General features: G+C 39.1%; 1 protein-coding gene across 1 annotated transcript in view; it reads left to right on the forward strand.

Annotated features, from left to right (window-relative positions):
- The window catches only part of nfic (nuclear factor I/C), a 55031-nt gene extending 38480 nt beyond the window's left edge, over window positions 1–16551 (forward strand). Inside the window, exons 9-13 of the mRNA XM_017434742.3 lie at window positions 6241–6354; window positions 6440–6597; window positions 8515–8668; window positions 9243–9331; window positions 12756–16551. Of these exons, the coding sequence (XP_017290231.1) occupies window positions 6241–6354; window positions 6440–6597; window positions 8515–8668; window positions 9243–9331; window positions 12756–12776 (536 nt within the window). The 3' untranslated portion in view covers window positions 12777–16551. The remainder of the gene's footprint in view (window positions 1–6240; window positions 6355–6439; window positions 6598–8514; window positions 8669–9242; window positions 9332–12755) is intronic.
- Window positions 16552–17076: the final 525 nt, after the last annotated feature.

Here is a 17076-nt window from a genome sequence, read left to right on the forward strand (position 1 = left end):
AAGCATGTCGCAAACCCACACGTAAAGCAGCGTCATGTCGCAAAACGGAGGTTCTTCGCAAAATAGTTATTTTTTCTTCTTATTTATCACTTATATAAACTGAATGTATGCAAAGTGACAACACTATTACATTCGTCGTAGCCTAGGTTATGAAATATTTACATGAATCATTGATACAGTAATGATAGAAACAATAGAGACGATAGAAGAAAATATATCACGATAGACACGTCCCCACGATATTTATTGTTATATCGCCCAGCACTAATGCAAACTACAAAAAACTAATGCAAATAAATAAATACATAAATGCTGCAAAAACTAAAAACACCAGCAAGTAAGAAGAACTGCAAACTTAACCGTATTTTCCAGACTACAAGGCGCACCTGAATATTAGCCGCAGAAGCTAAAATTAGGGGGAAATCCTGTTTTGTTCATACATTAGCCTCACAGGACTAAAAGCCGCAGGTGTTTTAATGTTTAATTACCATCTGTAAGAGAATATGCACAAAGGGGATTGTCAGGAAAGAGATGGCTGTTTGGGAACACATCCCTTTTATTAACATTTTGAAAAACAAGTTACCGGTACATATTTGCATAACTTTTTACAAATATGTACGAGTACCGGTAATTAAAAGAACGAAACATGTACTGTGCTGTTTAAATGAGTAACAAATGTACTGTATAACAGTAACCTACAGCACACCAGAAAAATATAATTTGCCTAAGGTGCAGTAACACGGCTTTAACAAGAAGAAAAGTCAATCATTCATTGCCATCTTTGACTTCTTCCTGCGCACTAAAACCACCAAAGTCCTCTTCTTCAGTGTCGGAAATGTACGGCACTACTTTGCCTGGCAGACAAACGTGACCAACATACCACTCTTTTCACCTGTGACTGTGTGTCTGATCACATGCCCTTCCGCCAGGCAATATAGTGCCGTACAACAGCGGAACAAACCAAAACAAATCCTCTTACAATACCACAAAAATCATAAAGAATCCATAGAAAAGCCGCACCGGACTATAAGCTTCAAAGCTTGTGCAAAAAGTAGCGGCTTGTTTGCTGAGCATTTGCACCTGTCAGCCACTGTAATTCAGGCACACAGATCTATGATGAAAAACTTTTCAATTTTTTTTTTTATATTTAAGTATATCAAAATGATACATTTTGCCAAGAGGATGGAAATAGCAGTAGTCAACACCTATTTCCAAAAGAAGGAGGAACAGGGTGACCTATAAGAGTGGAGGCAGGAGTACGCAGGTAGACTACATTCTGTGTAGAAGATGCAACTTGAGGGAGATTGTGGACTGTAAGGTCGTGGCAGAGGAGAGTGTAGCCAGACAGCATTGGATGGTGGTGTGTAGAATGACTGTTGTGGTGATGAAGAGGAAAAGAGTAAAGGCAGAGAAGAGGATCAAATGGTGAAAGTTAGGAAGGAAGAATGTTATCAGGAGTTCAGAAAGGAGCTGTTAAAGTCTCTAGGTGGTAAGAAAGAGCTTCCAGATGACTGGGCTGCTACAGCCACAGGGATTAGAGAGACAGGTAGGAAGGTACTCAGTGTATCATCTGGACAGAGAAAAGATGATAAGGAAACCTGGTGCTGGAATAATGAAGTGCAGGAAGTTATCCAGAAGAAGAGGTTAGCTGGGAAGGAAAGGGACAGCGAGAGGACTGAAGAGAGTAGACAGGAATATAGGGAGATGCAACACAGCCAGCCCAGAGCAGATCCACAGATGTCAGCAAAGAGGGAGGCAGCAAAGGCAAAACAGAAGGTGTATGATGAGTTGTACAAGAGGTTAGACACTAAGGAGGGAGAGAAGGACTTGTATTGACTGATGAGACAGAGGGATCAGGATAGAAAGGATGTGCAGCAGGTTAGGCTTGTTAAAGATAGAAATGGTAATGTTCTAACAAGTGAGGAGAGTGTGATGGGAAGATGGAAGGAGTACTTTGAGGAGCTAATGAATGAAGAGAATGAAAAGGAAAAAAGAGTTGAGGCCATAGAAACAGTGGACCAGGAAGTCGAAAAGGTTAGTGAGGAATGAAGAGGATGAAGAAGGGGAAGGCCTGATGACATACCAGTGGAGGTATGGAAATGTCTAGGAGAGATGGCAGTGAGGTTTTTGACTTGATTATTTAATGGCATTTTTGAGAAAGACAAAATGCCTGAGGAATGGAGGATAATTGTGTTGGTGCTAATCTTTAAGAACAAGAGTTGTAGCAACTACATGGGAATGAAGTTGATGAGCCACACAATGAAGATCTGGGAGAGAGTTGTGGAAGCTAGACTTAGACAAGAGGTGACTATTTGTGAGCAGCAGTATGGTTTCATACCAAGAAAGAGCACCACAGAGGCCATCTTTGCTTTGATGATGCTGATGGAGAAGTACAGAGAGGGTCAGAAAGAACTTCATTGTGTCCTTGTGGATTTAGAAAAAGCATACAATAGGGTGCTGAGGGAGGAGCTGTGGTGTTGTATGAGGAAATCTGGAGTTGCAGAGAAGCATGTTAGACTGGTACAGGGCATGTATGAGGACAGCAGGACAGTGGTAAAGTGCGCTGCAGGAGTGACAGATAGCTTCAGTGTGGAGGTGGGACAGCATCAAGGATCGGCTCTGAGCCCCTTCTTGTTTGCTCTGGTGATGGACAGTGTCAGGGTTTTGATTTATTCAACCTGCTAAGAAAGAATTACATCGGAGAGGCCCGTTGTCTTTTGTGAAGGTCTTCGCAAGAGGAGAAAATTCCACAACAGCTCCTAAGGGCGGGCTGTCCAGGAAGTTCCGCCTCCTTACTTGGGCTTTCTCTTTTATTAAAGGAAAACAGGCAAAACCAGTCCAGACCATAGTTTAAACATAAGCATAACAATAACACATAGCTGTTTGGGAGAGCCAGATGGTGTGGTGCCCGTCGTCTGACCTTCACGTCTCATGTAGGCAGTTTTACACATAAGCACAAAGGCTGATAATATAAAAACCCTAACAGACAGACTAACAGATGAGGTCAGGCAGGAATCCCTGTGGACTATGATGTTTGCAGATTACATTGTGATCTGTGGTGAGAAAAGGGAACAGGTGGAAGAGAACTTGGAGAGGTTGAGGTATGCTTGAAAAACGAGGAATAAAAGTCAGCCACAGCAAGACAGAGTACATGTGTGTGAATGAGAGGGAGGCAGGTGGAACAGTGAGGCTACAAGGAGCAGAGGTCACAAAGGTGTAGGACTTCAAGTACTTAGAGTCGACTGTCCAGGAAAACAGGGAGTGTGGTAAAGAGGTGAAGAAGAGAGTCCAGGCAGGATAGAGTGGCTGGAGAAAAGTGTCAGGAGTGATTTGTGACAAAAGGGTGGCAGCAAAGGTCAAAGGAAAGGTTTACAAGACAGTGGTGAGACCAGCTATGTTGTATGGTTTGGAGACAGTGGGACTGACAAAAAGACAGGAGACAGAACAGGAAGTGGCAGAGCTGAAGATGTTGAGGTTCTCCTTGTGAGTGACAAGGATGGACAGGATTAGAAATGAGGTCATCAGAGGTACAGCACAGGTTGAAGGACTGGGAGATAAAGTTAGAGACGTCAGACTGAGATGGTTTGGACGTGCAGAGGAGGGACAGTGGGAATATTGGTAGAAGGATGTTAGAGATGCAGCTGCCAGGAAAAAGACAAAGAGGAGACATGGGTGCAGTTAGAGAGGACATGGAGGTAGTTGGAGTGAGGACAGAGGACGCAGAAGACAGAGTTAGATGGAGAACAATGACTCACTCTTGTGACTCCTAAAAAGGGAACAGCCGAAAGAAAAGGAAGAACAAGAAGTAGACATTTTGCCTTCAGCATTTGTGTTATTGTTCGACAAGCTATACATAAACATTGGTTTTGTTACTGATTGTCAGTAACAGGACCATGCTGCTAATAAAGGTGGTTTTAATCATTTATATACACTGCCTGGCCAAAAAAAAAGTTACCACCAAAAAAATCAAAAAGTTACACACTAATATTTTGTTGGACCACCTTTAGCTTTGATTACGGCACTCATTCGCTGTGGCATTGTTTCGTTAAGTTTCTGCAATGTCACAAGATTTATTTCCATCCAGTGTTGCATTAATTTTTCACCAAGATCTTGCACTGATGATGGTAGAGTCTGACCGCTGCGCAACACCTCCTCCAGCACATCCCAAAGACTCAATGGGGTTAAGGTCAGAACTCTGTGGTGGCCAATCCATGTGTGAAAATGATGTCTCATGCTCCCTGAACCACTCTGTCTCAATACGAGCCCGATGAATGCTGGCATTGTCATCTTGGAATATGTCCGTGTCATCAGGGAAGAAAAAATCCATTTATAGGAATAACCTGGTCCTTCAGTATATTCAGGTAGTCAGCTGACCTCATTCTTTGAGCACACACTGGTACTGAACCTAGACCTGACCAACTGCAGCAACCCCAGATCATAGCACTGCCCCCACAGGCTTGGACAGTAGGCACTAGGCATGATGGGTGCAACACTTCACCTGCCTCTCTTCTTACCCTGATGCTCTCATCACTCTGGAACAGGGTAAATGTGGACTCATCAGACCACATGACCTTCTTCCATTGATCCAGAGTCCAATCTTTATGCTCCCTAGCAAATTGAAGCCTTTTTTCCAGTTAACCTCACTGATTAGTGGTTTTCTTAAGGCTACACAGCTGTTCAGTCCCAATCCCTTGAGTTCCCTTTGCATTGTGTGTGTGGAAATGCTCTTACTTTCACTATTAAACGTAGCCCGGAGTTCTACTGTTGTTTTTCTTCCATGTAATTTCACCAAACGTTTAAGTGATCGCCGATCACGATCATTTTGGATTGTTTTCTGGCCACATTTCTTCCTTGAAGACAATGGGTTCCCAGTAGCCTTCCAGTTTTTAATAATGCTTTGGACAGTTCTTAACCCAATTTTAGTACTTTCTGTAAACTCCTTAAATCACACGTGTCAAACTCCATTCCTCAGGGGCCGCTCTCCTGCATGTTTTAGATGTGTCCTTGCTTTACAACACCTGCTTTAAATGAATAACTTCTGCTTCTGCTTCTGGAGAACTTGATGATTTGGTGAGGAGGTGATTAAACTATTTGAATCAGGTGTGTTGGAGCAGAAAAACCTAAAACTCCCAGGACAGCATCCCTTGAGGCCTGGAGTCTGACACCCCTGCCTTTGATGTTTTCTCTGCTTGATGCATGCCAATGATCTGACCTTTCTCAAACAGATTGGCATCTTTTCCACAACCACGGGATGTGTCTTTCAACATGGTTGTTTAAGAAATGAGCTAAAAAATAATCGCCTATGCAGTAATTATCCAAAAGGAGGTTCGTACCTATTTGCTCAGTTAAATCCAGGTGGCGACTTTTCTTTTGGCCAGGCAGTGTATCAAAATATTTAGCTTGAGCAGGAATAGGGTCCTATGACATTTAGTTCTTGTAACTTTTATACTTTTATACAAACTATTAACTTGATTTACAAATAGTTTCCCCATTCAAATATTTTCAAATGTTTCAAAAACCTTGTTCTCTTTGAAATCTGCTTCAGCAAACTGGCTCTATTATTGTCTTCTTTTAGCTTTTAGCTACCATTCTACTACATTTAGCCTTTAGCTACTGTTCTGGTTTTGTTAGCTTTAAGCTAATATTCAGCTTTTGAACTTTTAACTACAGTGTAGCTGGTTTTAGCTACCACTTTGCTGATTTTAGCTTTAGCATCTAATTACTTTCGTTTAGCTACAGTTTATCTAATATCATCAGGTTTGCTAACTTAAACTGCTGTTTTGGTAATTGAAGTCATGGCATTTGTTTTTGGCAATTTTTGCTACAATTTAGATTATTTTAGCTTTACTGTCTCTTTTGCTACTTTTATCTAGTTTTTCTAATTGTAGCTACTATTTTACTAATTTTAGCTTTAATATTCAATTTTCTGCTTTTAGCTTTTAGTTTGTGTTCTGCTCATCTTAGCTTCTGTTTAATTGTTTTAACATAAACAACTCAGTTTGATTTGGTTTCAATTTCAATTTGTTTGGAACTACCTACAGGATATTTAATTGTACAGTAAAATAGTGTGTCAATGTTAGTAATAGCATAATAAGCACATTTATAGACACATTGTAAACATTAACAATTTATGAATTATTTATGGATATTATAAGTCTTTAGCTTTTCACAAACTTTAACAAGAGTTTTAGTACTTTTGGGGGGTTCACTATAAAGTATTTTTATGTATTTGTATTTAAGGTTTGTCTCCCCCAGTTAAGAAAGTAGAGTTGGACAGTCCCTCTCCCCAGGAGGACTCGCCAAGAATGGGCTCCTTAACTCAGCACCACCGTCCGGTCATAGCTGTGCACAGTGGTTCGTAGTACACACACACACACAAAAACTTTTCTTATTTACTTTCTTTAACAGAAAGCAAACATTTTTTTTATTTTCTTCTCAGGTCTGTCTCTGAGTTCTCATCCTTCCTCATCTCTTCACTTTTCTTCTTCTTCCTACTTCTCCCATGGAGCAATTCGCTATCCTCCTCACCTGACCCAAGACCCCCTGAAGGATCTGGTCTCATTACCCTGTGACCCTGCAAATCAGTCCCCCAGCACAGTAAGCAAACCTGAGTCATTCAAATACTGCTCTATTCTAACAAGTTAAGCACTGATGGTCACAGTGAGGAGCTTTGGCTTGGAATACATCTAAAAGACATCTATATTGTCCATTGATGTTTTGACTGAAAACATCTCTTTGGTCTAAAAGTGAAAGTTTTAAAGACCTCTATAACTAGCTGTCAACACAGGCTATGTATCTCAGGTCTGAGGTAGTAACAATACACATCTTTATACACAGCAAACAGTCTGATTCATTAAAGATACGTGAGCAGCAAAACCTAAAATGAAATGATTCACTCTCTAATTATAATACAATTTAGGCTTTTATCATGATACATTTCAGCCTTTATTTACTATATGACTTAGCCTTTAAACACAATACAATTCAACCTTTATTTATAATAAGTTCAGCCTTCAATTATGATACGGGTTAGACTTTAATCAAGATATGATTTAGCCTTTATTCACAATACAATTAAGCCTTTAATCGCGATACAGTTCAACTTTTCATTATAACATAATTCAACCTTTAATCATGATATGAGTCAGTCTTTAATCAGGATATCATTGAACCTTTGATCAAAATAGGATTTAACCCTTAATCCCGATACAATTCAGCCTTTAATTCCAATATGATTCAACCTTTACTTAGGGAAAAAATTCTGCATTTAAGTTTTATTTACGTATAAGTTTTTATTTAGGATATGGTTCAATGTTTAATCACAATTCAACCTTCAATCAGGATACGATTCAGCCTTTAATCCTTATATGATTAACTATGTAACCACAATACGATTGAGCCTTTCAATATGATACAGTTCAGCCTTTATTCACATAACAATAACAGTTCAGCCTTTAATCATGATATGATTAAGCCTGTTTTTTTTCACGATACGATTCAACCTTTAACCTCAATATATTTTAATTTAGCCTTTAATCATGATATGTTTCAGCCTTTACTCTTTGTACAATATAATGTTTAATCACAATATCATTCAGCCTTTAATAAAGATATAATTCAACCTGTAATCACAATACAGTTTAACTTTTAATCACAATATGATGTGCCTCAATTTGAGTTTGAGATTCAATGCAGTATAATCCAACATGTCAAAGGAGTGATTTTATTTCAGTTGTGAAGCCCTATACACTTTCAAAAATCTAACTCACAATTAATACTCTAAAAAGAGGCCTTGCAAAAATAAAAACTGATAACTGCATTTAGTACATTCTAAATAATAAAACATAAATCAACCTTTTTTCTGGACTATACATTGAAGCATACTTTCAGAGAGTGATTGCTGCTTTTTATATCAGTTCTCCTACAGTTCTCCTTAACTGTAGGTGTCGCTCAGTATTGGCAAAGTTACTTTGAAAATCTAATTGGTAAAGAGAGCTTGTGTGTCATTTTTTTTCAAGGGTTGACAAACTCTGCTACAGCATCATAATTTCTCAGCATAAGATGATCCTGATCTAAAACTTTGTCTGAGAGGTGATGGATAATGTACATTCCTTTGAGGAGTGCAAGGCCTTCAATATTTTTAAAATTTGTTTTCATTGGCCTTCCGTCTTTGCTCTAGTGTCTGCATTTTTGGAACCACATCTTGAACAAATCCTGACAGAAACATTATGCAGAAACATGGCCTTTTGTTGGAGTAGATTTTTGCAAAGATTTCTTTAAACTGCAAGTTTTTCTTGAACTCACTCTGAACGTTCTTTAAAAATAAGATTCAAACTTTTTCTGAGATCATTTTTGAAGAATTGTTCCTGGCAATCAAATTCAGAACGAGCACATATGGAGGTAAATTCGCAAATCATTTTGTTGGTTCCATTTTACTCTGACTCATAATGTTTTTCGTGTTCTGATGTTGTAGGAAACTGTAATGGTGACAAAGATGTTTGTAAATTTTTTCAGCTCAATGGCAGCACTCAAGTGAAAATGCCCAGCCATTACATCGCCTCTCAGATGTTAGGACCCCATGGACCAGCACCCTCCCACCCCAGACCCACAGAGTCAAAGGCCTCTACCTCCTCTTCTGAAGGGGGGGCAAATTCCCCCACATCACCAAGTAAGTAGTTACAAACTCATTGTGTATTCATACAGTAAATGTACACAGAACACACATGTATCTATGTAATATTCCATCATACATAAGTTTTGAATAAAACAGTTTATGACAAGGTAAACAGAGGATCTGACAACAGATTGAGGAACCTAAGAAGTATATGTGTGGCAACAGGAAACTAATATTAAAGGCCTAGCATTCCTTGAAGGAATGCATATCACCTGCCACCTTTCATGCCTGAGTTTCAGACAAAGATCATCTTAAGATGAAAAATGATGGAGTTTTAGCCGTTTTGGTAAGACCCTGAAAGTAACGTGTTGTGCAATCTCGTGATATGAGATTTTGTAAGCTGCTCAAAGTATGTGTTGTGAGTGACAGTGCAGATGTTAATCCTCAGATGGGTGGGGTTTCCAACCAGTCTTAATGAAAGTCAAATTAGAGGGAAACTGCACTCATTTTATTAAACTTTTTAGCTCATCTGTAAAACCTTTTAAAGCTGCTGCATTATACAACTATAAGTGACCTTGAGTTACGAGAGCTACCGTAATAGTGGATATCATCTATTTAATTCCAACAGCATACTCTGCTCCCGGGACCCCCCCTGCCAGTCAGTCATCCTTCGTTGGAGTCACTCCTCGTGACCCAGGTGGTCTCTATCAAGCCCAGGTCAGTAAAGATCATTTAACCAGCTCATGTCATGAATATAAACCTAAAATCCTCAGACTCATTGAAGGTTATTAATCTCCACAGTTTCAAAAAGGATTCTGTTCTCACTTCCTTGCATAGTTTGTCATTTTGATGACTTTGAAATTTCAGTTCTGCAAATAATGAAGGAATGCATATCTCCCACTGAAAACAATTATTCATTGAACTGGGAAACAAGGGGTGTCCTGAGTCAAGGTTCAGAATGTCCCCCAGTATGACGGTCTTTCTTCTGTTAGAAAAATAGTTCAAATAAACTCTACACCGATCACTCAGTTGTGTGTGTGTGAGACGCAGTGTGCCCCTGGGCCAGTAGACTGTGGGTGGAGTGCAGGACAGCACCTCACACACAGTAATCAGCTGATAACCCCATCGCTGGACACACATACTCCAGTGATTGAATTTGAGTTATGTGATACACAAACTCCTGTATGTTTGTGGGTGTTGAGGTGTCTCAAGCTCTGCCCATGGACTGTCTGCTCTGCACTGCGCCACAAACTGTATGTTGTAATTATTGTAACCAAATTAATTTGGGTTTTATTTTTGAGTCTTGGTGCAGCTCTCTTCTGAAACAGTGCTTTCTGTTCAGTGTGGGATAAACATGGAAGCAGGTGTTACGGGATCATCAGCCGCAGAAGCCGAAAACATCAACAAACACTGCTGCTTGTTCTTTTTCACTTTGTTGGTAAATATGATGCCAGAGCTTTTCTCTGGCAAAGTTCATGAAGGCTGCAGGTGGACAAACAAGCTTTTTTCTGGATATTTCTGTCTCCCAGCCACTAGTGATAAATTTGGGCACAGTGTTTGCATGTTCCCTGCTCTAGGCTACCTGCGGTGCACACAGCACATAGGCTACTGCTTTCTATGTGAAGAGGGCTGTCCAGTAATAACCTACAGTAGATATCTTTATGTTCCTGTTTTTCTATTGTGGGAGTTTGCAAAAAAACAAACAAAAAACATGACGTGCAAACTGGCTATGCCAGAGGCACTAATGCACCCCTATATCATGAGAGAAGCAGGGTTTTGGACTGGGAACTGATAACAGGCTGGATGGTCCCTCTCCTCTGTAGTTCGAAGATGTGGTTTCCAAAAAGAATTTTAAATTTAGAACCATCTGACTACAGAACAGTTTACCACTTTGCCTCAGTCTATTTCCATTTTAAATGAGCTTTGGTCCAGAGAAGACAGCAGCGTTTCTGGAGGGTGTTCACATCTGGCTTCTTCTTTGCGTTATAGAGCGTTACCCTGCGTTTGTGGATGGTATGGTGAAGTGTGTTTACAGACTTGTGTGATCTGTGGAAGTGTTCCTGAGCTTATTAGGTTGGGGGATATGTAAAAAATTTTCAGCCGATATTCGTCAGACCAACCAATGACGATGGGTGATATATTCGCGCAGGTGACGTCTGGACTTTTTTGTCATCTCAAATGACAGAAAATATCTGCATACCGGTAACAAGCACACCTTCGGAACGTGCCTTTAGCACCGCTGGTAATGTTGTTAACAACCTGCGCACCCTGCTGAAACCCAGTGAGGTAAACATGCTTGTTTTTTGGTCAAATAATTTATAAGCTCTTTCTGGAAGGAATAGTTTCTCCTTATCTTCTTGTTCTGATTCTGAGACATTGTTGTTTTTAGAAATATTCAGTTATTTATTTATTTTGTATGCACCAAATCACTCAGTAGAATACTGAAAACAGCAGCGAAGATTTTTATTTTTTATGGAAGTGTAGGTTTTCTGCTGGAGGAGTTCATTTTTATTGTTCAGTTTTTGTTTAATTTCATATTTGTCGTTCCACACTTAAGGCCCCCACATACTCGGGTGTACTGCGAGTACTCCGTGAGCCGGACTGTCGACGGACGGTTGAGACTTCATACTCGAGCGTACAGATTGCCTAAAATTCCCCTGTGGCAAATTATAGTCATGGTGTCACCGGACGAGGAGGAAGAGATCGCTTGCTTCTTAGCTTTAAAAAAACAACAGAAAAGAGGGTCCCTTTAGCCCTGTTTCTTCACCAGCAGGGCAGCCACCGCACACCTGCCAGTGTGCAAAAATAAATAAATAAATGAATCGCTCTTAAAAAACGAGCGACGAATGGCTCAGCCTATCGTCGATGGTCAATAAATTCGTCCATTCGCCCAACCTTAGAGCCTATGCCGTGATGTCCAGAACAGAATCAGATAAGTTTTGAATTCAGTGGTCCCTGAGGGCCCAAAGATCATGTGCATCCGATTCTAACTTTCAGCTTTGTCCTTTGACCTCAGAGATTTGTCCAGATTTTTGAAATCTTTTGACAATATAATGAACTGTAGATGACAGGATATTGAACGTCTTCCCAAATGTCCGTGGTTCAACATTATTCTAAAATTCTTCCACTTTTAAACAGTTCTTCACAGACTGGTGAACCTCTGCCCATCTTTATGCTCCTGTTAGTCTTCTTACTGACCTGTTGCCAATTACCCTAATCAGTTGCAAAATGCTCCTTCAGCTGTTTCTTATTGGTACCACTACAGTCTTTTGTTACCCCTGTCCTAACATTTCAAGATCAAATTCAAAAATTAACATTATTTTTTTTTAAATGGTACAATTTCTTAGTTTAAACATTAATATGTTTACTATGAACCATTGTGAATAATATTTGTGTTTATGAGATGTGCAAATCATTGCATTTTGTTTTTATGTACTTTTTTACACAACGTCCTAACATTTACAGAACTGGGGTTGTGTGTACTGACAAAACTTACAGGATCACACACAGCGTTTAGACACTGATCATTTAGTTGATCTAACTTTGTTCTTGGCATTAAATGTCAGAATTTTTGTGTCTGCTCATCACACACACACACACAGGCAGGCTGCAGCTCATTTAGTAGGCAAGACCAGAAGAGAACACGCTCCTAAAGTGGAATATGACTAAATATTTTAATATTGATCATTTTTTGACAGGTATTGTTTTTGTGATTTATTCCACAGCCCAAGATTATCTAATAATGAAAAATGATGGAGTTGCAGCCATTTTGGTGAAATCTTGAAATAACATTAAGCTCAAACTCGTGCGATATTGCAAGATGTCATGGTCAGAGTATCTGCTGTGAAGGACTCTCTGCTACTACCACATCTATTTAGCTCAATAGCTGTAAAATTGACTGAGTTGTACCTATTTTTTTTGTCGTTAACTAATGTAAAAAGCTGTAGCGGCCATCTTGAATTAGTTTGACTGAAAAAGTTAATTAGTTGTGGATGTACGTCCAATTATTACTTTCTGATTGTTTCATTAAAATCCAAGCAGTGGTTTGTGAGGTATTTTGTTAATAGACAGACAGATATGCAATAAGATATATAATCACATTTAATCCTAAATTTGAATTGTGTATCTGCCTCTGTTCCAGTCTTGGTATCTGGGCAACTGAGTGAAGTCTGGAGGAACCATGATGGTCATGACGGTGCTGTCCTGGGGAAAGGAAACAATCCAGTCAAGATTCAGCAAAATAGAAACAACACTTGGCCATGCATGCATATATATAAATATAAATATACATTATTTTATATTTATATGTGTGTTTATAGCCAGAGGAGACCATCCGAGGGAAGCTGGATGCTGCTGAGCCATTGTTTTGGTGCCAGAATTTATACTTCACAGTGTGGCCGATGGAATCAGTTGTGATTTCTACGATTTGTGCAGACATCTGTCAGGGATGAACTACACACCAAAACTTCACATCATGACTGCAGAACCTAAGAAGCTTGTAACCCAACTGCATCCCAAGAATGAGGTCTGTTGCTTTTGGATGTATGTCAGCTTTTACTCCTGGTCATGTCTTCTAAATCCAGTAGGAGGCCCATATAGATCCCACCCCCACCCACCCAACACTCAGAATGCCTCTCTCCGCTGCAGGTGCTGCTTATAATATATGCAATTAAGCCTCCATCCTTTTTTAAACTGACTAGAAAGATAGACCTTGTTTACATTTGTTTGTTTTTTGCACTTTTTTGCTGTTTTTGAATTGAGCTAAAACAGCATATTTCTCTTCCCATCCACCAAAAAAACAGAGGTTTCATCTTTTTTATGGACAATCATAAACGTGAAACCTTAGGTTCTTTTGCACGGCTCCTGTTTTGTAAAAAAAAAAACTAAAAAAAAAGTTTGATTGTGCTTTTTACCAGAAACAAGGAGTGATATTAATGGTTCCCCCAAACAAAAACCATCAATGTACTGGTTCTGTGTTTACACACTAACATTTTGGAGATGTCTGTTCCTTATAGAGACACCACGTCCTCATCGAAAATCATAAACCATTGAGATGAAGACATGCTGAAGATTAGGCAGCTGGTGATAAGTCCTCAGGAAATGAATGAAAGGCAGCAAAATGTCCTCTGAAGGTGTGGATACACATAAATGTGTTTGTGTCAAAATAAGATTAAGGTTCTTCCATTTTCACACCCATAGGCGCCTGATTGGTGGGGCAACTGCACCCCCAAGTTTTAAAGTGGGGGTGCAAACCTATTGCTTTGCTCCCAGCAATAAGAAAAATGCATGAAGTTTTTATTGGTTCAAAATGTACCTTTTTAGTTACAAACTAAAAAAAATACTACAAATAATCACTAAACTCATCTTTGAGTTGGTCCAGTCTTGCCACTAGCTCACGAGTCAGACAGCATTCAGCTGTGGACATGAGAAACATGCACCCCAATTTTAACATTTTAAAAACCGACTTTAGATTTATTTCAGAGATCACTTTATTTGCAAGATATCCATGAGTTTATAAAAATTTTAATGTTGAATTTGGCTCACATTGCGCAATTTCCAGCCATCATAATTAATCGGTACAAACCACAATGAGTGAGTTTAGGAATTTAATAGTAACCTATGTCATACGGTTGGGTGCAAGATTGCATAAATGCCGGACTGTACCAAGTATTCTACAAAGATCTGACAGAGATATCAGTTCATCAATAAAAAGAAATGAAGTGCAGGTGTTGGCAATTATTATATTCAGATACTAAACAGAGATGGAGAAGGATGTTAAATGGAGAAAGCTGTGGACACGCTCCACGCTGCACGACTTTCCCAGAAAACATCTAACACTGCATTGTAGTTTCCTCTCCCAAGAAACCTGTGATCATGTGGTATGTTTCTAAACTGTGTAGTAGATTTATAAATTTGATCATTATAGCCAGTTCTGGTTCAATGGACATAAAATTCATATGCTTTATTCAGCTTGGGAGTGAGTTCTTGTCCCACACACGTTCTAATTTGATGGAAACTGTGAGAGTTCAGGCTGAGGGAGACACAAATGTACAGAAGTACAAGTCACCACTGGTGCTTGGGTTGTGTTTAGGTCCAACCAAAGACTATAAATAAAGATGGACAACATGTCCTGGTCTACTTCCTTTATATAAAAGTGAAGCCATAATATCCTATTTATGGGATCTACCATGTTCTATTTTTGGAACCAGTCTGCTCACTCAGGATAGAGTGGAGCAACACATCTGGCTACTTCGCCTCTCAGCAATGTTCCTGCCTTCTTTTGGGGGAAACAACCCCTCCACTTTAACTGGCAGTGAGCGGGACTCCTGATGTGTTTGCTAAGAAAACTGCTTCAAATAAGAGTACAGCTTACCATCCATCCATCCATTTTCTTTACGCACTTCTCCTTTCCGGTTCGCAGGGAGCTGGCGGCTATCTCCAGCAGTCACTGTGGCAGGTCACAAGTTCATCACAGGGCCACAGAGAGACAAACAAGACAAACATTGCTTTGAAGATTTTAAGTGCCCCAAAATTATGGTCTGTCAGACGAGCAGTTATCTACAGTCACTATCAGTCATCGATTAGCAGTGTTATATAGAAAAACTTTCATAAATATTGATTAAAGTTGATCAAATTAGACAAACAATGCCCTCACTGGCCTAATATGTTGTAAACAGAATCTACAGATAATATATTTCTTACATTTATTACGTTTATTAAACTACTTTTTTTTGCTATTTTGGCTGTTGTCATGAGTGGACTTTACAGTAAACTCATTAAGCTATTATGAGGCAGCATTCTTCACAGTGGGTTAACTAGTAAATTCAGAAGTGTTTAAATATTTACCTTAGTGAAGAACTAATGACCAGTGTGGTTTAAAATTACTCCAAAATAAGTACTTTAGTAAAAGTACAAGTAACCTCCGCCTTCCACACATCTGTTTTGTTTGACGATAATGCAGTGATGACTTATATACATACAACAGAATAAAACTGCTGCCACTGTTGACCATTTAAATCCTCTCAGCAACTGCAACAAATCTTGCCCTTCTCTGTTTAGAGAAGCAAACAAAAATGCAAACTTTAACAATATTCAATTCATTTACAATTCTGCCATGCAAGATGCAACGCAGAGCTTCTTAAGCACACTATTATTTTCATGTTGACAGCAGCAGTTTAACACCACTCATTTCCCCCTAAAACAGGGTGTGTCTGTTTGAAGGAGAAGGACATGATATGACATTCCACTCTGAGGGGCTGAAGGTCCCACCTACCCACCCCCCACCCCACACACAGAATCATGTTTTTCTAGGCCTCAGTCAGCACATTTTTTCACCTAAACTTACTCTGCAGCTATCTTACAAGGAGCATTGTTTTGTTTCAACTTCAGCTTCCTAGTGGGTGTCTCTCGACCTTGTTATTGGCAGTCTTTGGGTCCAACCAACAAATTAAGTTTTTAAAAATCGATATGGTTCATCACAAACCTGATTGTCTCCACCCCCTTTGACTTTGACTTGACCCGTTTATGTTTTATGAGAAATGTGGAATGCTGTGGCTCTTTTACTAACTTGCCCTATTTACTAAAATTTGAAAGGCTTTTATTTTGTTAAATGCAAACATTTTCTATTTTTAGGTCAAATTTTCAATTTTTTTTTAATCATTAAGCTGAATCAACATTTGATTCAACTTAGACATTAGACTCCCATCTATCCTCAGAGCACGTTCAAATCTCAAAACTGCTTGAACAAACAGAATAAAAGCCATAATCAAAATACTGCTACTTTCAATTTAAGTCCAAAGATATGCAAGATTTGTAAGCGTCAGTGGCTCCCAGGTCTTCTTCTATATATGTGTACTTATATATAAAATATAAGTACAACTAAATTTGGGTATGTTCTAACACCAAGTACTAATAAATGCCTTCATAATTCTTCTAAATGAGTAGACTCTCTAATTACAAATTTAATCTATTCCAACAGGGGATTTATATGTTCAAAATTTATATTTTATAGACTTTTATTTATTTATTACAAATAATGTAAATTTAAAACATTGGTTATGGCGCCAGCCTGTTTGTTGGTCATTACCACGGTCATTCTCAGCAAACAGAAGTACTATCCTTACCCAATAACATGGCTAAAAGCTGAAATATAAACAATATTTTAAAAAGACATCCAGCTCACAGCAGTGCGAGTGGAAATGGCAAAAAACAATTACTGATTTTATTTAGTAGTATAGCATCAGCTTAGCGCCTTCCTTGGAAACGGTGTCGGCAGCTTCTATGATTATTAAGCAGCTCGTTAAGCAGCTTTTCAGGCTCTTCAATGACTCGTGATGGAAAACTCTGATAACTAGTCAGTTTTGGCCATTCCCGCTCGCCATTTTGTCTCCTTCCCTCAGAATGGTGTAGATTAATAGCAGCGACTGGTCTGGCATGCTGCTGGACGACTCAATGGCTAAGTT

Source organism: Kryptolebias marmoratus, linkage group LG18 (genome assembly GCF_001649575.2).
Source record: "Kryptolebias marmoratus isolate JLee-2015 linkage group LG18, ASM164957v2, whole genome shotgun sequence".
Lineage (NCBI taxonomy): Eukaryota > Metazoa > Chordata > Actinopteri > Cyprinodontiformes > Rivulidae > Kryptolebias > Kryptolebias marmoratus.